Source organism: Rhea americana, unplaced genomic scaffold (genome assembly GCF_003343005.1).
Source record: "Rhea americana isolate MKP2758 unplaced genomic scaffold, rheAme1 scaffold_35, whole genome shotgun sequence".
Taxonomy (NCBI): domain Eukaryota; kingdom Metazoa; phylum Chordata; class Aves; order Rheiformes; family Rheidae; genus Rhea; species Rhea americana.
Window position 1 is genome coordinate 2,634,635 of NW_028186479.1, and position 27,734 is coordinate 2,662,368.

The 27,734-nt window shown below is 38.9% G+C and overlaps 1 protein-coding gene across 1 annotated transcript in view; it reads right to left on the reverse strand.

Annotated features, from left to right (window-relative positions):
* GADL1 (GAD like acidic amino acid decarboxylase 1) overlaps nucleotides 1-27,734 on the reverse strand; it is a 239,210-nt gene that overhangs the window by 13,657 nt on the left and 197,819 nt on the right. Inside the window, exons 13-14 of the mRNA XM_085311799.1 lie at nucleotides 24,131-24,182; nucleotides 20,974-21,063 (exon numbers count right to left, since the gene is read on the reverse strand). Coding sequence (XP_085167925.1) covers nucleotides 20,974-21,063; nucleotides 24,131-24,182 — 142 coding nt within the window. The remainder of the gene's footprint in view (nucleotides 1-20,973; nucleotides 21,064-24,130; nucleotides 24,183-27,734) is intronic.

A 27,734-nucleotide genomic window follows, 5' to 3' on the forward strand; every position in this document is an offset into this window, starting at 1 on the left:
ATTTATTCAGAGAACAATAAATCTTGATACTTGGCTCTAACAGATGTTAATCCAGTGTATTATTAAATCCATCCCATTAAAGCTAATTAGATTGTGTGTCCTTGCGAGTCTTGTTGCCAATATTCATTAGTATTGCAYAGGTCATAATTACTGTGCTTTTGATAATTAAATCAAATAATACCCAATAAAACCAAATACTTTGGGACAGAAACATATTTTTCTGTACTATGACAATATTATTGTACATTTTATTAGGTCCTTGTTTCATCATTCATGCTGCTGTAGACCTTTCTTCCATCCTTCAGTCAGGACTAGCATATCTATGGATTCAAAAGCTCTTTTGAGGTACTCCCCCCAAAAAGAAAAAAAAGCTCTCTCCTTTGTCTTAAAACTTGATATTCTTAAAGCTACATCCATTCACTATTCATGTACCAAGCAAGTGGGGAGCAGGGACACAAATCAGTACGAAGTTGTGGTCAGGAACAAGGAAAAAGAAAAAGGAGTCACACTCCTAAGTACAACTTAAAAATTCCTCTTATTTTGGAGTTTTACAGTGCTTTTCATCCACAGATTTCAGTGCACTTCATAGGTAAAAGGCAGCACTATCATTTTCATTTCAACTCCTAGAAGGAACTGAGATACAGAGAAAGGAAATAGCTTCATCAAGGTCTTAATTACAACCCTATGCCAAAACTGTGAATGGAACCAACATCACTTAAGTACATTAGTGATTTAGTGAACAGAATGGTTGATCTTCTTTAGTGCAAATTTGCCTGTGAATAACCTTGCACAAGTTCACCACTCATTACGGTTTCCTCTCTGAAGGAACGACAGCGAAACTCATGTACCAGGTGCAGTACAGTGCAGACAACAGCTCCTCCAGGCACTAGTACGCCAGGCACCCACTGTGCATGCTTTGGGTTGGCAACTGGTGTGAACTTCACTGYTGTGAAGATGTGGACACAGGGTCCTGGAAGCATGATGGATCACATCAGGTCCAATCCTGGCCTTTCAGTCTTTATGCCACACATCAGTAATGTGGACCATCAGTTCCCAAGTTTCAGCCCCATATATTGGCTTATATTGACTCCTGACAGTAGCTTTCCATCAGGACCTACACTGTATGCAGATAGCAGTTGCTTATTTCTATAACAACCTTCTGTGTAGGGGGAGTAATAGCTTGAGAGAAAGTGTCAGGTTCACTGAGCTGTACATCATATGTTACCCAAAGACAGGGCCTCCAGCACTGAAKGTAAAATGCAGAAAGTAGGATTCAACTCCCATCATTTTGGCAGTCTAAAAGTTAGATGTCTGGCCTAAGCTAGTCATCTCTGCTTTGCCATTAGCTAATTGAGAGAAAAAGGCCCCTCTAAAAAGTGATTTGTCTCATTCTTGAGTAGGCATCCAAGATGGATGGAATCAGTTTAAAAAAGCCTATTTCTCTGCAGGCTTCAGGCTGCATGTCTGCTAAGTCTCAGTTGGCTAAAGCATGGTAATATGAAGCCTATGCAAATAGTTTATCTTAAATCAAAGATATTTAAAATACATATTCCTCCACTGTTTATAGGCTATGGAACTGCTGGACAGGCCCAAGGGCTGTATTGGTCACAATGGAGGAGGAGGATACCCAGAGCACAGATCTGAGTAGAGCCATGTGCTCAGGCACCTAGTACAGTAGATGCATGCTATATYATGTGATCAAAGGCCAATCACAGCAAACACAGAGACCCAGCAAGCATCTGAAAAACAGTGACAGGCGGGGGGRACCCTAACAACCTCATCAGGGAAAGCATGCACTAGCTACTCCTCTATCACAAGAGAACGACTGCCCCAATGTGAAACCTGCCAAGGGGAATAAGTGAAAGAAACCTTCCCAGAAATGGCAGGAGAGGGTTATAGGACTTAACATGGGATGCACAGGGAAGAAAATTTGGGGATTGTACAAAACTTATTATGGGGTGTTTAGATGAAGGACTGAAGGTGTAGACAGGGAGGGGCTAAGGTGGATTGGAAAGGAACAAGAGACAGAAAATAGAGRAAAGAAAAGAAAATGGTCTGGGGAAATATAAACAAGGGCACTGGTCAGTACACTTGCCTACATGAACCCTACACTTGATCATCCCAGACTATCCTGTATTTTTATTAAATCTTATTTCTATCTTCTGTGTGGGTGTGCTCTCTATTCTGAGTATGTGGATGACTGAACACAGGTGAACTTCAAGATGGACTAGCCAGCAAGTAGGCTAAGAGGTCCAAGTACCAGCAACAGAGTGAGAGTATGCAGACTGAGGGGCTCGCAGGTCCAAATGACAGCAATTGGAGGAGCCCAGAGTCCAGTTACTGGACAGCAGTTACTAGAGAGACCCCTTAATGTGCATATATCTATCCCACTAGTAGGCTTCAATTCTGATCAGCTGGAGAGGAAGGATACAATTAGGTCATTTGTGCTGTTCATGTACTTGAGYGTCATGTTTATGTGGATGCTAATAAAAGGCAATGTTCTCTGTGGTGATCTGTGTGGCCAGCTCTGTATATGTTGTGTAGTATCTGCAGGTGTGTGCATGTACATTTACTGGAATACAGGTACTCACTGGACCTGGGGATAGGGAACCACAGCAGGCTCATATTTATCACGTTGGTACTGCAGGAATCCACTAGGTCCTGAGGGCCACTGGATTCAGCCACCTTCTAACACTGCATACACCAAACTGATTGCTCTGAAGCCTTTTTTTGGTTGACAATTCACAATTTTCACTGCAATTGCAGGGATATAATGCTTTGTATTGTTTTCTACAAATAAGAACTCGCTTATATTTGACAAAAGGATCCCAACTGGTCCCACATACACAYACTAATCGTTAGAAGACTGCCTTTCAAATTGGGGAAAGGGAGGGGAAGGGTTTTCATGTGGCACAAATTTGATATGAATAATTTCCAGCTTCACATATGCTTTTACCTCATTATCCTATTAYGTTAACATCTCTGAACTCAAAATCTTAAAATACACAGAATGAGACAGAATCAGGTTTGCAGTTCTAATTTTGTTTGAGGGAGAGATATCTTTAAGCAAGAATAGTTATGAGACTATATGCTAATACCACACTAAGGGTGTGCTTCAGCTCTCTTGACACTACTTCCCTTTATAAGTTCAGAGCCAATTTTTGGTGTATACAAATCCCTTTAGTGTACAGCTGCCAAGCCAGCTATGTGTACGTTCAAGGATCCAATTTTATGTACACACAATTTGCATGCATATGTTACATGCATCCAAGTGTATCTATTCTGCTTTGTAGGCCCAGTTTAAAACAAAAGTCAGAATTACAGTGGACTCCTCCAAAAAGCCCAAACACTCAGAAAAAGCCACTGGAAAAGACTCCATCTAATATAYGAAATAACCTTCATCTCTCCAAAGTGCTACAGAGAACTTGATAGTGCCCCTCTGAAGCTACTATGGCTGCAGGCTACTGCCCTCCCACAAGCTCCAAACTGTTGTTACTTTACTTTCCTCAGATGATTCTCATTATACRCAGGCTGAGTTAAAAAGCAAGTGTATGAATCATATCATCAACTCAGTTGTCTGGAATCTTGCTTTTCCGTATATTTCCTCATTGTTACACAGATCACTAGTGTAAAACATGTTGTAGCTGCATCACATTTCCTTTCACTCCTTTTTAACCCCACAGTTGCCTGTGCGTACATATTTATCTGCTGTTATCCCACTGTCCTTCTTCTGACCTGCTGTGCCATGACCACTTGCCTCATGGCAGTGAAACGAACAGCTCTTGAGATTATTACCCAGGAAAGATCTCTCTATTCAGTTTTGGGGATAAAGCCTATACAACAAAGGGTCCATACTCTTCATAGTAGCAGAGAAAAGAGGATTCTTAAGGGCTACTTTAAGCCATGCCATTGCTCCACGTGCCATCAGACCTCCTTCCTTACACAAGTGAAGGTAGCTAAAAAGTACTGCGCTGTTTGCCCCAACCATCCYCTGTTGGACCACCTCCCTCGCTGCAGAGTTAAGGAGGGCTGGCTCTACYAGCTTTTAATCTTTCCAGAAGGAAGGATGTTTGCATGAGAGTCCCTCAGGGCACTGTACTCTTGAGACAGGCTTCTGTTGCTTCACATACAGAAGAACACTGAGGATAAAAAGATCCCAGCTCTTGAGACTTACCATTTCTGTGATATCTTCCTTGCTATAATACAGGTCATAGTTTCTGCTTCTTAAAGTCCAGTGTTGCAGTGTAGTCCTTTTACTATCTAAATGTCATATCTTTGATATTTTCTATTATCATTCTTAGCACTATTGTTGCATTAGCTCTGTCCATGTCCCTAATCTTTCTAAGTCGTTCTACCAGCCTCCATACCTGAAAAATATACTCCAACTTTTTAGTAGAAGGAATATATTGGGCTGATTCTCTTCAGTGGAATTCATTTTTTCCAGTAATATAATCCAAAATACCTCTTACATTCTTTCCCTGTGAACACAGTAATGTTCCCAAGGTACAAGATCAGAGCAGTTTTTATAATATCAGGGTAGGCAGTACAGAAATGGTTTCTCCTTGGTTTGTTTTTAATCATATGAAAGTCTGTAATCATTTTTTCAGAGCAGTGCTCCCCCTTCCCTATTTATCACCTTGTGCTAACCACTAGTAATCAACTTCTACATCCACAGATTTGGTTTCAGTTCTGAAGCAACTATTTTAAGAACTTGTATATTTGAATTTCTACATTGTAGAAGCAATACTAATCCYACCCTGAAGTTATGGGACATTTTATGAACATTTGGTGATCACACAGAGAGAAGTACTTCCTATGTGTTTATCAAATAAATAATTTGAAAAAAATCACACTTCCAGTAGGATATAAGAGTTTAGCAGCACTACTAAACACTTTAATTTCTACTCTAACCTTTAAGAGGATTCTTCTAAAAAGATTAATCATTCTGGGATAGAGAAGAAGAAGTTTAAAAGCTTGGTAGGAAAAATGATCAGTCTCATGTGTTTTCATTTTCCATTGTCAACTGTGACTTTGGAAAGCAGAAGAGAGCGTACAGCTTAGGCTGCTTTTGATCACCACCTAGTGCACGAATTAATGAACTGCACAAATTTATTATTGAAATTCAGCATCGTTTTTAGAAGACCTCAAATAGGCCTAGCAAGCTTGAAAAAGTAGGAATTTCCAGATGCCTCTAGTTGCCTAATGAAAGGCAGGTGTTTCATAATGACACTATTTTCTAAATACTAGTATTGTGACTGTGATGGTCTGAGGATATAAGGGAAGCAAGGTCTATACTGAAGCAATACCTTTTATGAGGCGAAATTACATGGAAAAAGCAATACAATTTCAAGCTAGGTGTCCTTTCACCTAATCTCTTCTATGGTTTTTCCACATGTCTACATGCTGCATTCATTCTATTGTTATCCAAACCTTTGTCTAGATTGTCAGAAATATGCATTATTCCCAGCATCTTTCACTTAAAAATTGTGCCGTTATGACTAAACCCCAGACCTCGATTGTGCTTCACAATCAYGTGATTGTTCCATGCAACAGGGGACACTATCTCATGGCCAATAGGTCAGCAAGACAAATGGGTAGAGGAGGACCACCACTACCACAGGGAGCAAAAAATCCATAGCAGCTTTAAGTTTTGATTACTGTAGGTGGTTCCGGACAGTTTGGCTAATACTTTCCAGCTGCACTGGCCATGCAAGGCCAGATCTCAGCTAGCAGCCTTGCATGTTGTGAGCATGTTGTGTCTCAATACACAGGAACTCAATGCCTTCACTGAAGAGMTTAAACAAAAGAGCCAAAATAAAACAGAAAACAGAGGTATATCTTTGATATAAAATATCAGTCTAATTTTTTTATGAAAAGTTAGGAGGAGGAATTCTGGAAGATTACCGAAGACAACTTGGAAGAAGCCCTTGCCTGTAGGCAGCAGAAGACCCCTCTTTTTCAGAAGAAAAAACAGTATTTCCTTCCCCTTCTCCCAATTCTAAGAGGCAGGCACACTCCAAATAACCCTCGGGAGGCCAGTCAAGGAGCAAGCAAAAATATGTTGACACCATGACTTCCAGTAGCCTATAGCCATTGTTAGACAGTGTTTATCCATGCTGAAATCCATATAGAGCAACAAGCCAGCAGGGATGTCTTTATGTATTCCTTCATGTCTAAAGTTTAGAACATCAGCTGAGCTGTCACTCAAAGGAAGAACACTCAACTGCTGTTAAAAACATATATTAATTCCCTTAACATTACTGAATTCAGGTCTCACTTAGGACATTCAAACATTCGAGGAGAGTACAAATGCAGTTTCATATTTTATTAGGAACTGACTTCTTGGTGATAATAATTCAAAGTATCTATTTTCTAGTTGAAACCTTATGAGTAATCTGCAATTTTATACAAAGTATTAAAAAAAAAAGGCTACTGCCACCTTGAAAGTAGAAGATAATTTGTGCTTGCTATAGTTTAATCTTTAACAGCTCATGATTTCAAAATAGAGCAGGCAGTATCACTAAGGAAATTATGTTGATATAAGAATGGGAAGAAATTTCCTCCTCTCCTCAGACATAGGGTTTTTTCCCCCCTGACTGCACCAAACAGACATTAACAGTGTGTGTACTAATTAGCCGTTGAAACATATTACTGTTGTTCTGGTGCCCCCCAATGGTTACCTTGGTTCACGACTAGCTATGACTTAAAAATGATTAAAAATATTCTATTCTACATTTAATCCCAAAAATGTAGATGTAGCTCCTAACTCAGCTATTCAGAATGCCTCCACCCTAAGCCCAGGCACAGCTACAGCAGTACCAATTTTCCATATGTGGTTTCTGCATGTCCTATAGCCAGGTATTAACCACCATCCCAAAGCAATTCCAGTAGAAAGTGCTTTGGCAGCTGTGGTAGCGAGTACTCCAGGTCTACACAACTATCTTATAGTCACTGTTGATTGCAAAAATGAACACTGCTAATAGGGTCCCTGAAGAAAACTGCATGGCCTTAACCAAACTGAAGCATCACTTAACAGCCAAAATAAATGAATACCCAGCAATGACTGTGCCTTCTCTCTGCTCCCCAACCACTGCATCACATTATCACATACATACTACTTTGCATATTCAGACAATCCCAGTCCCCAGYGTAACCAAAACTTATCAGGTTTTACATAATAATGTATCCTGTCCCAGTCACAGGCAGCGGCAGAGTGTACCCAAAATGATATATCTTTATTTTCAGCCATATTATGGCATAGAGAAATTAATCACTTCTCTATAAATCAGCACTTGCTTCTGTGGACCTCTGATCACAACCCGACTACATTCAGCACAGACAAAAGAGAAGTATGGTCACAATCATAAAGGCTGCTTCAAAAGATGTTTTACAAAAACTTAAGGTAGAAAAAGAGAGATGAAAGCAGAGCTCTTTAAGAGATTAGATGGCCAAAAGCTGCAATCCTATAATTGACAGAAAAAGACGGCTTTATCTAAAAGCCCATCCTGGTTCACTGGCAAAGCAAAGATAGCAAAGCAATATTTAATGACTTGAAAAGGGGAAACAGATCAGATAGCAATCAATATAAATGTGACATGGAGAGAATTTATCAGAAGAAAACAAATCCATGATTGACAGGACAAAGGAAAGAAGACAGAGTTTAAATACATGAGTATGTACATTAGGGATGAGTGAAGCCCTAGCAATGGTCAATCATTAAAAACACAGACAAAGCAGAAATATTCAATAAGCTTTTCATTTCTACAGGGAYGGAAAAAGATGAAGCATTCCTATCATGATGCTGATGAACTTTCCAAGTCACTATTGGGATGTTAAGCATCTACTGGGGGGAAAATTTTAAATCTACAGGTCTGGATGGCCTGTTTCCAAGAATTAAAAAAAGCCTGACTGAATCTTTGTATATGTTTTGGAATAGTATGGAAAGTACAGAAAACAGGAAAAATTCTGGTGAAGCACCAGTGTAAAAAAGGGCAAAGAGATGAGTCTAGTGAAATAAGATTGTTTAACACAATATGAATTCCAAGTAAAAATAATAGAAACACTCACACCTGATTTAACTTATAGTGAATTGAAGGGTAAGAATACATAGTCATTTTGAAATTGATATAAATGGATTTAAAACTTAGCCTTTTGAGTTTAGTTACATTTTTATSTTTACTAAACACTATTTTCTTGGGGCAGCTTGCCTTTTTTCTTTTGCTGATATTGCAAGTTTTCTTCGTGATTTACTCACACTTAGGGCATTAATAAGAAAGCCTTAGAAAAGCCATTCAGATGAAAAACAGCAGGAACAATTCACACAGCAAAGCATTAAAAATCAGGACTGCACACTAGCAATAAAGTTGAACAAATAACATTTGAATAACCAGCATATCTCCACAAGTAGCAAGTAGGGAGTCAATCAAACGTTGTTGCTAGTGAAGTTCCACAGAGATCAGATTAGTCTTGATGCCAATCCTTACTGTTAATTTTCTGGAAGTCAGTAAATGATGGCTGATACTATTTGTAGGTRAGAGACTGGCACAAGGATAAACAGAGGAAGACAGGCCATCACACAGACCTGGACTGCTGGAACCCACTCAAGCAATGGCYTTCTGTTGACTGTAGCAGTCAACARTGAATTAACCATTGAAACAAGCTGCCAAGGAAAACGGTAGTTTTGTCACAGCTTGATGTTTTCCAGTGAAGACCAGGCGCCTTTCTGGAAGATGCACTTAGACAAACATAAGTCACTGGGCTTCTCAGAAAAAAGTTCCCATAATACTGAGGCCAGGTAATGCCTTCTGTCCTTAAACTCTTTTGATTGTAGCTTTATGGCTAGATGCAAATCTGTTGCAAACATGTAAGTTGGCTTCTTCATTTATTTTCACAGGTCACATGCAGCAGCATAAAGCTTGGAAAACAACGGCTAACGCACTCCTGCCTGGCAGGCACAACTCAGTTGAAGAGTGCATTCAAAGGAAAAAGGTAAAAATAACTGATGTCTTCATACAAATCTTCAGGATGCCCCTGGCTCATCTGGTCTGCCCAAAGCAGAGGGGGGGAGAGGAACCGCATCCCCTGTCTGGACACAACTCTTCCAGCACACACGGTCCATTCAGAGAGTAAGAGCACACTGTCCTGGAACAGCACTGCTGCAGCAGGAAGCAGCAGGAAAGGGCAGGGGAAGAGGGGAACAGTAGGGAAAGCACCACAGCTCCACTGCACCGCTTCAGCACAGGACAAACTATCCTCTCTGTACTACCTGCACTTCTGTTCTGGTGCCAAAAAAAAAAAAAAAAAAAAAAAAAAGAAAGAAAAAAAAAGAAAGCCTCTTCTGGACTACCAGGAACAAAGTAAAAATGCTACCAGACACTACCACTCTTTCATGAAAACTACATAAGTCATCCAACATGGGCAGCAGCGTAACACTAAATGTTTCATTTGTACCCTGAAACAAAGCAATCTTTGACCAAATATTTGTAACCCAGGTATGCCTTTTTTTTTCCTCCTAGAAATGCTGCATACTGCCTAGCATCTGTATCTTTTGCAACTCCACATGAAAAAGGTTCTTCATTTATACCTAATATAACAGACATAATGAAATACTTCCTCAGATGGTTTAAGTTGGTGTGGAAGTTGTCACCCACATTTCAGCCTATAGTGGAATTTTACCTTTCCTCTAAGGTAAAGTAAAGGCTTGTACAGTAAAACAGCTACTGCTTTCTGGCTGATTGGGGAAAACAGATATCTTGCTTAGTTTCCATCAAATACATAGTAACTCATGCTGTGGTGGCCCATTAGTTAAGGGTGGAATTCAAATATTTTATTTTTCCTTCTGTCCAGCATCCTATAAAGTGATCAGAAAAAAAAATCACTGTGCTATTAATATTGCAATCACTATTATTGCATTACAGCCAGCTCACTGCTGTTTTTTTATGAAATGTGCCAAAACTAACAGAACACTAGAAGGTCTCAGTTTATTCAGAAACTAAAACAGGTACCAGCTGGCAGGTCAGAGTGGTTGCAATACCACTAGAAGGATTTGCAACTAGAGGAAACTATTGTTCACTGTAGAAAGGGTTTGTTTGGAAAGCCACTACCAACAGACCACACTAGCACTCATTATTCATTCACGAGATTGTGATTTAGCCCACCTGCAATTTCTGATATTCAAGTACCTTCATAAAATATTTAAGGTATTCAGAGAATCTGCCAGGGTGTGGTAATGGCACACCCTTGCAGAGGGAGAAGCTGCATTTAAAAAGGTGCAAACCAAGAATGCGACTTTCATTCCACATTACAGTTTTGCTGCATGCAAAAAGCAAGAAATATTATTCACTAACAATTAAGCAACTGCTGAAAATAATTTTTGTTTATCACAGCTTGAATGTGATCACATTCTTTGTTTACCTCTCTGAGATTAGTCCTACGTACAGGACCAGCAGGCATTACACTGATCTGCAGAGCTGAAATATCAAGTATCAGCAAAGTTAAAGAACACACATAACCATCAGATAACAAGCCAGAGACTCTGCTGGGCAGTCACCTCAATCCCTAGCACATCCAAAATGTTCACTGCAAGTGTTCATCTAAAAATCATCCATTATTCTTTCATTTGCATTCCTTTGCCATAAAACTCATTCAATTCAAACTCTCCCTCTACAGCAGAAAAGACAGAATTCCTGATCCTCTGAATACCAAAATTCTCACAGGGACGGAGGGCCACAGCTTGGAGAGCTGCAGGAAGGGCACCTCTGAGAGCAGCTAACTGGCATGAGGCGAAACATCTCCTCGGGAGCAGCATCGCCCACAGGGGGAGAGGAGCGATCCAGGCTGCGCAGCTGCCTCCTGGCAGTCACGATGCTTCAGACAGCCCCCAGGGATTCATATACAAAAGGAGCAGATCCAGCGCTGGTGTGCAGGCCAGCTTCACAGATCAAGAGAACACGCTCAGCACCCTTGCGGCGCTGTTCTGCAGATGCCCAGCACAGAGGAGAGCGCTGCGATTCAAGCGTACTGGAGATGCTCGGAAATGCTAACACCTCTGAATGATTGCCATTCTCATTCCACAGAAAGCTAGGAGGGGAAAGGGGAAGAAGAGGGAGTTCACTCTCCTCCAAAAGGCCAGAYAGAATCATTGCGTCAGTGCATTAATACCTGATTATCATTAGTTAATGAAAAAAAAGATGAYAATGGAGAGTGGGGAGACAGCTGTTGTTCAGCTAAAAATCTGTGCAAAGAATGAAGCTTCTAGTGACCTCAAAACTCCTGCACTTAGAAAATCCTGGGATGCTTCAATTATTGAGTTCCCCTGTGATAGCATATTGGGTTTCATTTTGATCCACRGGTTATTAAATATGATCTATGACACTTTCAAAAAAGCTGTAGTTTGAAGTTCAACCCATAACTCAAACTTTTTTCTTCTATCATTGGTTATTAATGAACTTAATGAAGAGGATATGCAGGAGCATAGCACTGCTTTGTAAAAAGGTAGTCAATAGTATCAACCAGAACTAATTTAACTGTGTYGAGTATCTTCAAGCTCAATTTTCTTACTAAGAGTAGTTCTCATAGGCAGGCACAAAAGGCCATTTAAAGTATTAATTGGTATGTTTAACTCCAGATGGAAGCAAAGGAAARGAAGAGTAATTAACCTTATTTAAGCAGAGGAAAATATATGTTGTTTAGGCAAACAAGTACTATGTAGTCAGGAATCTGGATGCCAACAAAAAACATTGAGTGTATCAGTTTGCCATGCTCATATAAACAAATTTTARAATGGAAAGTATCTTACTAAATAGGCCAAGAATGCATACAGTATTTTTGTCAAAGAATAAACTGTATATTTAAAAGTTCCCAGTTCTTAGAGAGTGTACATCTTTGAGAAATAAGGAGGCATTTGCCTTTGTTGCTTTTTTTTTCCTCCCTCGTCCAAAGACTATTAGAATAGTAAAAGTGTTSACTGTGTTTAACAGAAATTGGAACATGCAGACAATAGATCTTTTCAACAGATTTTTCTAAAAATCTAGTTCACTCAGTATTACTATGCCATATTCCATCCTTCCCCTTTTCAAGAATAATTTTTAGGTGAGCCAGATATATAAATATACACAGTCACATACATATGTGCACAAGAGCATGCACACACATTAATATTCAAAAAGTACTTACAGGTAATTCTGAGAAGCCCCACAGAATRGCATAGCAAAATGTGGATTTTTTCATTTCTACAGCAATAATGAACCAAAAAGCAATACTGTTTTGTGTGGCGAGATGACTTAAAGTAAAAASTGCTTTTTTTTATTATGCTAGTCTGAAATGACAGGAGGCACAAATAAGGATGACATGTTGAAGCACTCTTAATACAAAAATAGAAGCTAGAAACTCTTATACCCTTTTTGGCCTCACTTTCATCATCTGTAAAATACTGATAATTCATCATTAATTTACATGTTTTTCAAGATGACCATCATCAAGATTTAATCAAGATGACCACTATCTCCAACTTAGTGGTGCTTATTTTGAACTTTTTCAATTCTTCACAAACACAGGAAGAACAGTTTTTTTAATTTCTATGAACTGTGCCATAAATTCCTTCATTTAATCCCAAAACAAATTCACTCTTGTGGAAAAGAAATGGAGTTTAGTTTTCCAGTTTTACTTCTTCCAGAATCACTGTGACTAACAATGGATGGAAAACATCCATTGCTCTGGATAACATGCTGTGTCTATTTGAAAGTGGTCTAATTAAAGAATACTGTCTTTGCTCATACAGAAATAGCAAGAGCAGCTTATGCAGTGCTTAAGCATCACTGAGTCAGTGGAAGCTGTGGCAATATACCAGAGCAGAGAATGCAGTCCCAGTGTGTCCTAATGTCCTTTGTTTCCGCGATCTTTCAATTCGATTTTTACATGCTTCCTGTCAGTAAACAGAAAGATTTATTATTTGTAAAGCTTTTCATAAYGCAAAGCTTTGTTTTCCATATCTAAACTGAAAGCTAGAATGAATTATTTTAGGGATGCAGCATATAAGATTTATAAGGCATTGGACAAGTGGAGTCTAGGCGTCCCCTCTAAGAAGGGGGCGCATCCACACAAAACATACCCTGTTATGTAGATGTGATCACTTGGGTCCACAAAGAGAGGTCCTGTGAGCCACCTAGGCCTACTGAGGTAATATTTAACCTGAGCAAAGTGCCATATTTACATGGCTATACTGCGCCTAGCACCTGAGCTAGCTAAGATCCCTTCACGCAGTATTACATATTGCTGTGAAAATACAGCTTACGCATATCTCCCTAGAGAGTTTGGCCCTTTACGTTGAGTTTACTAGTCTCATGATTTTATTTCCTCCCAACATTTTTCTCCACTTTGTCTATCCCCTCAGCTTCATTTCATGCCATTATGTGTATTACCACACGGAGAAATGATCAGCTGCTCCATTATTGGTAGAAGAATTTCAAGCAAGAAACAACTAGTGTGAAATCCACTTCACCTCTGGAAATCTGAGCAATCTTGCTCTGCAGGTGGCTTAGGGATGCTGAAATCCTTGTTCAGCTTGAACACAACATGTGGAGCTGCAGCAGACTCCCTCCCCACAGCTTCAGCTGTCTTTGCAGGCTGAGCACTAGGGATCAATAGACCTCAGTCCCCAGCGGGCCTTGAACACACACAGCTCAACATAAATCTCTTCTTACAAGCGTTGTCCTGTGCTCTAGCCTAGTAAACCATACAGCAGCAAAACCATTTGGGTTTCTTTCCTTTGTACTGTGAATTGAGGGGTAGCTTTAGAAGCYGTGTAACAGTGTGCTTACAATAGAAATATTTTGCTGCCAGACATGTTATCACTGGATGAAATGTAAATATCATCARTTCAGGCTAAGACTGCTCTTTTAAGTCTAGGAAAGCAATAAAGGGTATTAAAAGCAAAGAAAAAAAAAACTTTCCTGAGTAGAGAATCTAAATGGTTAAAGTTAGGTGGCTAGTAATTACCAGCTCTTCTGCTGTTGTTGATTCCTGCCTGTTTACCTCAATTAAAACAGTACCACTGACCTAACAACAGCAAAAATTTCTCTTATTCTGGATGTAACTTCTACAGACCAGTATCCCTTGGTAAAAGCATTGAGCTACACCCTCACCATATTATGAACCTAAGACCAAACAACTGGAGCCCAACCAGTTCTGCCTTACTCCTGAAAAGACAGCCTAGTAACCAGGCAAAGGAGAGAATTAGGATCAAAATCTCAAAGACTGCCACATCATGAATTACTAAAATATGATTTAGGACTACTGTGGAAAGCAAGGGCAGGAAGCAGTTCACATCTCAGCCTTGTCTTATTACATCTACTGCAGGTTACAAATAAATCTCCTTTCTTTCCCCTACATACATGCAGACACACACACCTGATGTGCCAGCAATTCTCACAAAGAGCAAGCTTGAAAACCAGTCAACAGTCTCACAAACCATTATATGCAGGCTGAAAATCAAACAGGCATACAGTCCCACTAATGTAAAATATATATTAAAGCACTACTAGTGTCCAAATCTAATGCTAAGATGTGATGGACTTTGTCAATGTAAGAAAACATTGATCCCTGCTTCTGCTGATGGAGACTTTAAACAGTCAATCTTGCCTTTGTCTAGTGCTACTGTTTTAATACTCACGCAAGAATGAGTAACTGAGACCAAGGCTCCATGATTATATGCAAGAACGCAGTTAGAAAGCAAAGTATTCTGTTTTGAATTACTGAAATTAAGAAGCATCTTAGTTTTGTGTTCTTACAACTCAAATCAACTGATGTGACATTTAAAAATGTGACCTTTTTAATTAACAGTCACACACACTTTTGTACTGTCGAGTTGCATAAAACTGCAGAAAATATACATTAAAAGGGAAGGGTGCAAATCCCTCATTAGCACTGTTCTAAAACACTGCTATAATTTCCCTTTATTATATGCCTTTGTACCGTTTCTTCTCATTTTATTGGAGCTCGAATCTCTCTGCTTAACAATAACAATTTACATGCAGCTAAACTACAAATATTTTATTGATCCACAGCAGGATACTATATCCTATTAGTTTCAAATTAAGAAATGTTGTTACTTTAACAAGTGACTACTTATTTTCTTACTGAACTTCTGAACACTGTTCTTTGAGAAATGGTCACACAATAGAAGTCCTGGTTATTATTGTATAAGATATTTTGTGGTTTGTGGGTTAACTCCTCCTCCTCCTTAAGATCTTGGTCTGCAATTTTGCTTCCCTTGGGCCACCTGCTCTCATTTCTCCCAGAATTGTAGTTCTGCTCCCCTCACCCAGAAGTTCTTAAAATTCAGCTGGGCCCATTGGATTAAGATGAGATTTTGCAGGTCTTCCCTTTAGAAACCTGTAAAATAGGGGCCTAATACAGTACACAGCATAGCCAGGATTTAGTGCTGGATTCTGCTTACTTGTATTTATGAACTAAAGCAACTAAATTAGGATTCTGGCATTGCTAAACTTYCTCTCCTGAATAATGAAGACAGACAAGTCTTTCCAAATGGTGGTTCAGACTTTCAGTTGCCCGAGTCACTATCGAAGAGCTTCCCACTTTCCTTCTCCATGTTTAAGACTGAGGGAAACCCACGCCAATTCCTCAGGTAGCTTTCTTGGGTAATTGCCTCAAGATATATGTAATGAATCTGAAGCTTTAGTTGATGCTGAAGAGTCCCCTGACAAGCTAGATTATCTTGGGATAACTCCTTTGAAGAACCTTGCATTCTCACCCAATTCCCTAAAATGAAGATCATCTCCTGGAAGGTGTTTCTTCTCAAATCTACCAAATCTATTCTGCTTATGGATTTTTGTTTTTTCGAGTCAACAGATTCATAGGTTTTGAGACAACACACACACACAAAAAAAAAAAAAAAAAAAAAAAAAAAAAAAAAAAAAAAAAGGCTCCATCCCTTAACAAACTTCATGTATTTACAGGAAAAAAAGGGGGAGAGGAGAGGGGGAAGGGCACATTACATTAGTTATACACAACAAGGAACCACATCAGATCAGACTAATCAGATCAACACCAGTATTCACAAATGACTGATGAACAGCTCCTGATCTGTCAGTTAGTGATTTGGCCAATCTAACTGCCAAATATGTCAGTGCAAATCTTACTGTTGATGTTCATGCCACTTGATGCAGCCCTTCACAGAAACATTTCTCAGAGGTAGATACTAGAGTCAGTAAGGCTGTTTGTTATCATAAATATTACTCATGTGAGCAAAGGTCATAGAATCTAGTCTCTAATATTACTCTCTAAACATGCAAAAAAATGAAATAATATTTTAAAGTGCAAGAAAAATATGAAGTATAGCACAGGAGGAGGTCAGGCATTTGCACACAAATGCCAAGTGGAAATATACTTGCAGTGACATTCCGGGGACCTTTATCGTGTGAAGACCCAGGCCCTCTGCATTTAGTGCTATGGTTGTAATCTATGCCATTCCTCTTTAGCTGCTCCAAAATAAAGATAGAGGACAAACACTAATGCACTGTATTGCAGGTCCTGTTCTCCTTTGCCATTTAAACTTGTCACTGCAGTCAATAGGTATTTTGGATACAGGAGGAATACTGAATCGGGTCCTTGATTAAGATTTGATTTATACCACACAGACTGCAAAAATCAGATGTTGCCAAGGCAACACCACTTCAACCTCCTTACATTTCTGCTTTGATATAGAGCCTCTCATTATATAAATGTATCATAACACTAGTCAGCATGACAGGCTATTTTACAAATATGCCTTCAGTTAACAGACAGCTATATTCTTCTCTTAAGCGGGGGGAAAAGTAGGAATAAGGTTACCTTTTATTAAGGAGAGAATAACATTCCAAGCTGCATAGGCTTTATTATGAAATTATTTGCCAGTGGAGAATAACCATTTTGTGCTTGTGAAATGCTCAATCTTCTGAGCCTAATATAAACAATACATTTTGCATTATTTAGCCAAAAATCCACAAAAGGTCAGAAAGCAAACATTAAAAAAGTCTAAGACTGATGATATGCTAGAATTATGACTAATTAAAACTATTTGCTGTGTATAAAAGCTTTACTGAACCATTGGAAATCTCACACTCCAGCATATGCTGCTTAGAACTACAGACCAAGCAAAGTTTAGGAACCTACTGAAATCATTTAACCTTCATTTTGAAGTGGTACCTTGCAACATACCACTAGGCTTCTCCACTGTGCCAACACTGAATATGCAATAGTCTACCTACAGTTATGATCCAGATCATCTGCCAAATCCAGGCTCCTTTAGGCTCAGCAGAAGGTGGCTGTTGGAGATCATTACTCCTGTGTTTGCTTCTTAGTCCTCTAGGCCAAAGTGAGTTTGAGCAGACTACAAAGCGATGCAGAACATACAAGGCATGGCTGGCTGGCTGGGCTAACAACAGCATGCCAATAATTCCAGATGCATCTCTTGAAACCCCTTTCTCGCTCCTTAGCATATCCTGTGCTTTCAGAAGACTTTTCAGAAACAAAATTATTAATAACCAGCTAGTTCTGCATCAGCTGGAAACACACTAGCACAACCCRAGAAAGCCAGCCTCCACCTCTGAATTTCTAACGAGAAGACTGTCACAAATAAGAATATGCATGGATATTTGTTGTTACTGATAAAATGCAAAAATTGRAATGGGCCGCATTTAAAGTATCTATTCCCTACACACACTTCATATTTGGCTTACAGTTTCCAGTTATAGTTTCCTCATTGCAGCTCCATGACACATTGATTATCCTCAGCAGTAAACAAAGTAAATTCATTGTAAAATTTTATGGCATTTCATAAAAGGAAGAGAAACAAAGATACCACTAGGGGGCACATACAGTACTAGCAAAGCAATTCCAATGCTTGTTCCTTCAGCCCATGAATTACATCAATTGGAGGTTAGAAGCAACGGCCCCGATCTTGCAATGACAAAACAGCAGCACTTACAAGTATTTCTAGATGAATGTTACAGTCATTCCACATTTACCAGAATGTGCTATTTGTAGGGTTTCTACAAGAAGAAATCCCTCTTTACTTTTGGTGAAGAACGTCATTCAGAAAAACACCTTAAATCAGTTTCCTTTATGGGTTATGCCATTTGCTAGGCACTTAAGGTAGTGCAAAATGTTCAGAGCCCAGAATACTTCTGCCCATTTGCAATACCTTATGTATTGTATAGAAAAACAGTTTCACTATGCAGCTAAATTCTGAAGTAAACAGTTGAAAACACTGTAAGACTTTACAGTTGTGCACAGAATTCGCAGTTGGCCTTTACTCTCACCCACCATGTTGCTTGTCATTCTCAAAAAGTGTCGAGGTGATGACCCAAATGCCCAGCCACAGGCTGTCCCAAATCTTCCAGACCATTCTCCTACTTCGCATGTTTGAGACTATAAAGAAGGCAAATCCTATACCTAAAACCAAGGCCCCAAAATTTAAAAACAAGCGAAAAACCTACCAAAAGCCCTCTAAAAGTCACAGTCTATACAGAACATCTAGAACACTGACATCATAACAGGGTATTACACTGCGATCCAGCCAGCCCTGACGCATTTCTGCATAAAATGGGCCTTGAAGTTGGAGAAGAGCCAGTACGGCAGAACACCTGCAAGGTTATTTCACATAGGACTACGCAAATGCTTCATAAAGCTGAGAACTTGAGACTAGGGCTATTGGCTAACAACCTTCACCAGCACTAAAACTCACATAACTAAGCTTAGAAGACAGTATATTATTCTGAACGATATTGCTGAACAAGCAGTTGAGTAAAATCAATGACTTGCTCAAGGGATTTTTAAGACACATCTTTCCTTAATTATTGTCAGATATGCAAGCCAACAAAATGGATGATTGATCTCTGAATAAACAGAATAACTGTGGTGTTAAAACGTTGCGTGGAAAGACAGATTGTAAATTAAAGCACTTTAATGTTCACTTTAGTGAAGTAATGGGAATATTCAGGAAGCACTTCCAGACACACAACAGTATATATCTCCACCTGCCTGTCAATGGCATGATGCAAAAACCTCTCCAGTCTTCATCCTCATATCACTTACATCTTKCTGGTAAGGACGCATTCCTTCTTGWYGTGCTATATATTTGTAGGAATTAACAAAATACTAATGTAATGACTAAATTGTTTGCATCAACAACATTAGGTCAGGAACAAATGTACATTAGCTGGAGAARAAAATAAACCCACAGCCATATTTTGGGTGATCCAGCTGTTGTCGCATCTGCTCGGTGATACCCATTGTGCCCGAAATTGGCCCTCAGGAGCTAAGAAGTAAAGTAGCCCCAGATCTGTCCCTGCCCTCAAAAGAGAGAAATCTGTGCCAGTGTCTTGCTTTGCTAGGGAAGTTCTGCTCTGTTTTGTGGGTTTTGTTTGGTGTTCTAGGGGGAAGGAGGGAACAGGTTTCGGTTTAGTGCTTTGTCAGGAGGCAGCACACAAATCAAAATAGGTGGAAAAAAATGGAAAGGACAGTTGGGGAGTGGTGCTCAGTTGCTGAGAAAAACTGTAGTTTCCTTTCCCTCTAAGTCCTCTCCCAGAAAACACTAGCTAGGAACCTGCATTTCCAGAGTGTGCCCATCTATATCAGCAAACAAACTACAGCTAAGTATTTATTCCCCACACTGACTAGAAGCAGTGTGAAGCAGCAACGAACAAGAAAGTTATGCTCAAAAAAACCCTCCTTCATGCACCATGCATGTGCCAAAGGAATTTGTTGTGCTTCATCACATCTCTCCTCAATCCTCTCCCAGGATACATAAGTCAAAGATGGCAGTAACAACATTTGTCTTCTACATCTTTTTGTTGTCCCTTTTCATAGTCTCACCCCTTCACAGGTACAGGAACAGATACATAGCTGTACATAGCCCTTCCACTGCAATGAGAGAAGCAAAGCCTCATTTGAAAGGATCGTAACCTATCTGTGCTTGGTGAAAATATGAAAAGCCTTCATGTCCACACTGTGGCTACACCTGGCTTTCAACTGCAAAGGTTAAATACATTTTCTAAAATGCAAACACTGCGGTTAAGGCTTTCTACTGCAAAGATGAAATACACTTTACGAAACAACACAAACACTGGAGTTAAGGAAGATCTCACCCCAGAAGAACAGTATCTAAGCATTAATTTAAAAGCAATTCATGTGAAATAAAAGCTGCTAGAAGAGCCAGACTTGACAGGAAGAAYACATGTTCTGTCTGTTTATAGTACACACCCATGTTCTAGTTTAACTTTTTAATAACTAATATTGGGAAAAAATAAATGCAAAACACTGAAGCTGCTCACAGAGGGGCAATGAACTTAATTTAATTCTTCAAAGAACAGCTTGTTCAGTAATACATAATACTACATTGTCTATTGCTTTCTTTTAATTAAGCTTTCACTACTGATTCCCTGCTAGTTATTACAAAATTTAATTGATGGTTTTTTCAAGTTCATGATTTTCTATCAGAATGGCAAAGACTTACCAAAAAGCTCACCATTCAATTTTTTCCCATTTTTGTTTTAATGTTTGGGTTATTTAACATCAGAAATGTATTCTTAAGAATTTCCTCACTTGCATTATCTACAGATAATGCAAGACAAGTTCCAAGGACAACGTTATGTGTCTGAAATAGGTAATGAATACTCTGTCTAGACAAGAGATACAGACAACACTGTTCATCTCTCAGTTCTGCCCTTTGCTAACAGCTTTGAGAATAAGCTGAATACTTGTAAATGCCTGCATCTCTTACATTAAGAAAAAAAAATAATTAGCCTTGTCTAAATAGAGAACAAAATTTAAAATCCTACTAATACCTATTTAACGATTAAATCAGCATTCTACTGATGGGTTAATGTTAGGCAAAGCCAGGAGCTATTTCGCATTCCTATCTGGCACATACATAAATCAGTTACCTACAGATAATACTTTTCATGCAACACTCACCTGGTGTAGCTTCTGCCAAAATTCAGGTCCTTCCTCCATTTTCCTTAAGCTTGGTGGAATGTACCAAAAGCAAACGTTTGCATACTCCGGCTGAACAAGAGAACAAAYGACTGCTTATGAAATGTAACAAATGGGATAGAAATACACATTACAGCTGGTCAAAAATATTCCAGTTTATATTTTATAAAAATAATAGAAGAAGCCTTTGAGCTTAGATCTTTTCCCATCAAAACCTTTTTTTCCAACTCACTGAATGTTCTGTTTCCCTTTTTTGAAACTAGAAATAGTTCTCACATTGTCTGCTTCTCTTCCTGCTGCCAGGAAAAGGAAACCTGTTGGGGTTCCTTTTTGTTCTCTTCTCTACACATACTCTGCTTTGTTCACTAAAAATTTTGATTGGGAAAGAAAGTGCAAGAGGTATAGAGAACTTTCCTGATGGATTCCAAAACTGAAGCAACTTTAAAAGGAGGAGTGCATTTTCTAATTTTTTTTTAACTGAGATTTCCTATGATTTTTTTTCCACAAAACACACCTTATGAACTCATTTTTCACACCATTTAACACATGCATACCTAGGCCTTTTTCTACTGAATAATGCCAATCTCCCCTTATATCATGTAATGTACAAAACACTACATAGTGCTGGAGTTAATGCTGGCCTTTTCCATTCCTATGTTTTATAAGGTTTCCAAACCCCTTGGCATATGTTGCTATGTCTTCAATAAACCTTGTCTATGTATCTGAGCAGATCTTTTGAGCAAAGCCAGATGAGACATCTCTGCTTCCCTTCAGAGAAATTTTGCCTTTAAACTCAACAGTGAGTTAACTGCAAGCCTCCTGACAAGAATGGGTGTTCATCTTGCCTTAAGGAAAAAAAAAGGGGGGRGGGAAGGAGGAAGATTCTGTGTATGAGGCTTGTTTCATATATGCTTGAGAAAGTGTTCTCAGCAGACCACTGTACAGTCTGCTAATATTTCCTGCTAATTTGGAACTAGTTTTGTTCTATTTTTACGAGTACAGAAAGTAATCACATGAGGAATAGATGTGTGTTCTAAATCCACTCAACACTACCCATGAAAACACTCTGCTCACTTAATCTTGACCTACATTGCTTGCAACTCAGTATTTAACTGGGGTCTAGATTATAACATGGACTAAGAACACTCATCTCACTCTCCCCTCCTATGTGCCATCCTTATTAGTACTGGTTAAGGGGTGGGGGGGAAGAAAAAAGAAGTTAAAAGGGAGCTTGATAGCTGGGTCACACCATCTCTTGCCCTACTGAGAATGTGCCACTATTACAATCTAAAGCAGTCTCCTGAATGAGGAGAGCCCACCAGCTGAGATATGTTCTTTCATGAAAGGGCACTGGGAACCGCTCATATCATTTCCTGCCTTGCTTCAAAGAATGCATTAAATGCAATTTAATCATCAAGGAGAATATCGTTGTCAGCAGGAAGAGAACTGCAGACCTGCCACCTGCTGCCACAGAATGAAATAAGGCTCAGCTCTTAAAGTCCCATTTCTTTTCCCACTGAGCATGCATCAAGTGCACACATAAACACAGACCCTGAAAAGGCAYCAGTTTCTTCATGAGCACAAGCACTAGCTGACTGTTATGGTTTATTTTTAAACAGTTTAAAATCAGATGACAGGGCTTGGCAGATGGCTAATATTACTATATTGCCTTTGTTTATATTGCCTCTTTGATTATTTCAGTTTCCTTTTACACATCAGATACACCATTCCCCTCCAAAACCACTATTCATCCTAGAAAAAACTAACTACCTCTAACTATGCTTCGCTATTTCTGGTCCTCTTGTCATAGCTTTTATCCAAGCAGGTAAGCAATTATATCACAGAGCAGTTCAAGCTGATTCATGCAGTAGTATTTCCAAGTTATAGAATGGTACTCGTCATAGGACTTTCCTCACCGTTCACATCGAGAATTATCTTCCTGAGCTTCTTGTCCAAATTCCACTTTCATTTCAGAAAGCACTCACATAAGTGGGCCTAGCTGCCTATCAACAGTCTTTAAGTTCCCACTTTTTGTCCTCCTGCACTCCTGAAAACTGCTCTAACCCATGCACGGCCTCCTTCCCATAGCCCATACTATAGCACTACCTCCAGCCCTATTCCTAATCCAGGTGCCCTRTTCCTGGAACTAAACAAAAACCTCAGCTCTCTTCAGTCTTTCATATCTACTGTAGACCTGGCCTCTCTCAAAAGCTCTACATTAATGGAGAAGGGATAACTATAACATTCCTGCAGCAACGTGTTGCTGCCCAGCATTCTTCACTCCATGTAAAGTTTCCCAGTGTGTGTTTTCAAATAAGCAGTTTTCAAAGTTAAAATTTTATTTTTGTACATCCTCCAGCCTAACCTGGAACACTCACTGCATTAGCAAGTATAAATAAAATCTGCATCTGTATTTATGCTTTCTTCTTCATGTGTCACACTTTCTCCCTTCCTCCTCCCTCTGCACACTCTCTTCCCCAACCCCCAGCACTACACACCCAGCTGTCCTTCAAACATATGCACTTCCAGCAGTGCTGAAGGCTTTTCTAAAATGACAGGTCTTTTCAATGTCCTCACATACTGGTCTTGCTAACCAAAGAGCTAGTGATAGGGAGAGCAATGGAGAGCTACAGCCCTGGCCATTTTACTCACTCTCAACAAGGCAGTCATCAGGAAATAAGCTGATAGATTTAGCAAAAATGAACGAAAAAAAATTTAACTTTTTCTTTTTTGTAGTTTTTAGGAAGATGAAAATAGAATTAAGGAGAGAAGGAAAAAAAGCATGGATTTTAATGATGATATTTCTCACTATTTTTCCATCCAGCATATAGTCTTCTTCCACAGGTCTGGCAAGCACAGGCTTTTTGTTAACTATACCATCAATTTTTGCAGAAAAGCACTCCAGCTACATATCCTGAGGCAACATGGGCCCTGAAGCTAAGGAAACGGGCAGACTGATGATATGGATGGAATACAGAGCGTGTTAAGCATAGAAGCACATCTGTGCTTCCGCAATATACAAAGCTGATCAAATTAGACACTTCAAATATAAAGTGGCATTTCTCAAAAAACAAAAAGCAAAAATCACACGCAAATTTAGCCAAAAACTGAATTCCGCTAAAGTTCTATTTTCACTTACCTCCAATAGAAGCTGAAATCCCTCTCTTTTCTTAACTTCCTCTGCTAGATACCTGTAATTGAAAGTGCAGGCTTTTACAACACAGAACACCACAATACATACTAGCAACAACAAAAGATGCTTTTGAACACTTATGCAGACTTTAAGAAAAAAAAAGTGCCACAGAGTTAAACCTCATTTCTACCTGTTGTGAAAATGCAGTTGCTATCAGTTTCTGAAGACAATTAAAGACTACAGCCAGCCAAGGAGCACTAAGGAGAGGCCAAATTCTGTCCTCAGGTACAAATTTTCAGTGGAGTCATGTGGCACAAACTGACTCTTTTTGTAGTAGGCTGTGAACTTCCCTGATGCAGTTTTCCATCAGTGTTGCTCTCTACAAATTAATTCTTCAAACTCTTTTCTTCGAGTGTAGGTGTTGTGCTGCCTGCTGTCTGATTTCATGGCCATCCTGACATCTTTTGTACTTCCACCATTGCCATCAGGTTACCCTAGTTTGGCCCTAGTTTGACTTCAAAACTTGTTCATGTACGTGTTCAACCTATTCTTTTTTCCAGTACTGTCCTTGTTCCACATTTTACGTAAGTGTGTCTTTCCATGCAGTGACTCATTGCTGATGTACAATAATCTCTATGCTAACAATGCTCTAAAATACGTATTTCTTTCTTCTTTCTCTCTCTTTCACCTGTCAGTATGAAAAACAAAAGCCCTTAATGAATGGATGGATTTGAACTTTGGATCCAAACAGCTTCAAGTTGTAAGAATTTTTTAAAATGTGACTTCAGCTTTGCCACTGGCATACATAACTCAGGAATTGTAAGCAAACAGGACATTTTGACAGAGCTAGGACTTCTGTCCTTATTCTCCCTCCCAAAGCCTTCCGAAGGAAAACTCCAAGTAAGTTATCTCAAATTCATATAGCATTTCCATTTCTCATCCAAATTTTCCTCTTCCATACAAGATGGTACCATGAAGATTTCTGTCCAACACTGTTAAGAGAGTTGGTTAAACTACTGATTGTGAACATAACTGTTCTTTCATTGTATTAGTTTGATATTTTGCTGCCTGCAGATGCTTTACTGGTCATTACACAAGTATTTCTTTTATTCAATACCAGAAAAAGAAAAATACTGTCAAAATAACCCCCCTCAGTCCTATTTATCCATATACCTGAAAACTTCCCCCAGGAAAACCACCAGCACAGTTGTAACAGCAAAGCCCGACATTTCAGCAGACACGCTGCGAAAATGGGTTATCTAGGGAGATGGGAAATAATACCCTTGATGCTATACATTTTTCAAAACAGAGCATGGGGAGTTGTCACGTTGTTTATCATTAACAAGTATTGTGCGTGTGACTCATTACCTCTTAGCACACATCCCTGTAAAAAAAATAAAAAGAAAAAAAAAGAAATTGCAGTGTTGCTGTGTGCAGCTGTACGAGTCACGCCAAACTGTGCACTGTTAAGATCTTCCCAAATGCTTACTGTAAGTCAAGGTTCTGATTCTTTTCTGCCACGACCATTTAGACTCGCTCCTACTGTGTTCATTTGTTGCCCAGCCACTAAGACCCATACTAATGTTTAAGCTCAAAGGCAGCCTGAAAGGTAAGTATAAATAAGCTAGATATAAACTATAAGCTAGGTGCATCTATACATCTATATCCAGAGAGAGAGAGAGAGAGATGCTAGATATCTTGGCTAGAGAGTGAGTCAGGCAAGCAGGAGTGACACTGTTTTTTATAGGTGTATTGTCTCAAGCAACACAGGCTCASTGCTCCTATCCTGCTGATATGAAGGTACTTGTCTGCATCACAAAAAACAATACCCAGCACAACCAGTAGGATATTCATAAGACAATGTGCCTCAGTAATATCTATCTATCTATMTATATATCTATCTATATATATATATAGATAGATATTATTTTAAATACATCATAAAAAAGGAGCTCTTGAACTCTTGTTAGGGATCTAACTACCAGCACCTCTTTTTCCCAAGACCTTAAATGGGGATCAAGCTATTTTAGAATGATTATCATCTTGCCTTCTAACTCTAATTGCTTTAAAAACAAAACAATCTTGACATAGGATAGCTAATGTTGGTCAAGCTCACAACACTGTTGATCTTTTTCTTAAACATACTGCCAATGACCTAAGAAGGTAGCCATTAGAAAAATCTATCATCCATGATTTATATTGCCAGGGCCATTTGATGCAGTGGCTTTATTTGTGCATCTTTCCACAGTTGATAGTGGAATTTTATTATCATGTCACATTCATGGAATGTCAGAATGGGCTGGGTAAGGACTAGAGGAGAGAAGTAATAGTATTTGCAATGATTAAGGCTGGCAGAAAATGAGGGGAGGGGATCTGTAGTAGATGTAGACAGGTGTCTGTGTTAAGAGCGGGCACCATAAGAGGAATCATACAGAAAAACTGCAAAGATGCTAAAGTATAATATGCAGAGTTAGGTATAGTTATACTCTAAAAGTAGTTTACTTCTATTTTGCTTTTTAATCTGCTGTATAAAACAACCTCCTTACATCAAAATGTTATATAATACATATAATTATTAATATTTATTAATATTACTAAGTATAACTATATAGAGATATATGCATTTATGTATAATGCATATATATATGCATATATTTGTGTGTGTATATATATGTATATGTGTGTGTGTGTATAAATATATATATATATATATATATAAGGTTATATATAACCTTTCCAAAGTGACCAGAATGATCTGCTGAAGGGCGTTTAAATATAAACCTTTCCAAATGGATGGGATCACAGTACTCCTGAGCTATCTAATCTAATATACTGAAAACATGACTTACCTCTAAAACAAGAATAAATTAATGGAACAGCCAATAAGCCATGTTTGATGCAAAAGAAATACATGACTGCATTACCTTAAGACCTTTGCAACTCTGCCTGACTATGGAAATAATTCTTGAGAAAAAGTTGCAAAGTCAGTGGACTAGTTCCAGAAGCAATCCAGGTTTGCTCAGGACCACTGAAATACTATCTTTGCAACAAAGTAAAACCTACTGTAACACATCAGGAGAAAAGCTGTGCAGCTGCAGAGTAGTTAAGAAACTGGCATAGCGCCCAGTGAACCTGATGTCTCAGCTGCAAAGTGCCTGTGCCCATGCAAACTCAAGATAATGCAGCTACTGCAAAGAACATACCCCATCAGATAACAACTGAGAATTAATTTTCTTCTTAAAGAAAAAGACAATATCATTACTTCTTAGAAGTGCTACCAGCAAATCCTAACACTCAAAGAAAATATCAGTCCCAGAAGATCATTAATCACCAGACTCTAAGTCAAATAACCTTGACCAGTGACCTTCCTATGGCTGAATTCTCCTGCTGATAGCAAAATGAATTGCATACTCTGTATAGACACCAAACAACACAATGCCCCAGAATAAAAAAAAAAAAAGGTGCAATTTACCCAGAAGACTTTTAGGAACACTTAACCAGCCAAATAACAAGAGGCCTTGAAGAGAACAAGCTACAACTCATTTGGGCTTTTCTGGTTTTGCTTCTTTTTCTTTATTCCTTTCTAACACACATTGGTTTTAGGTCATGG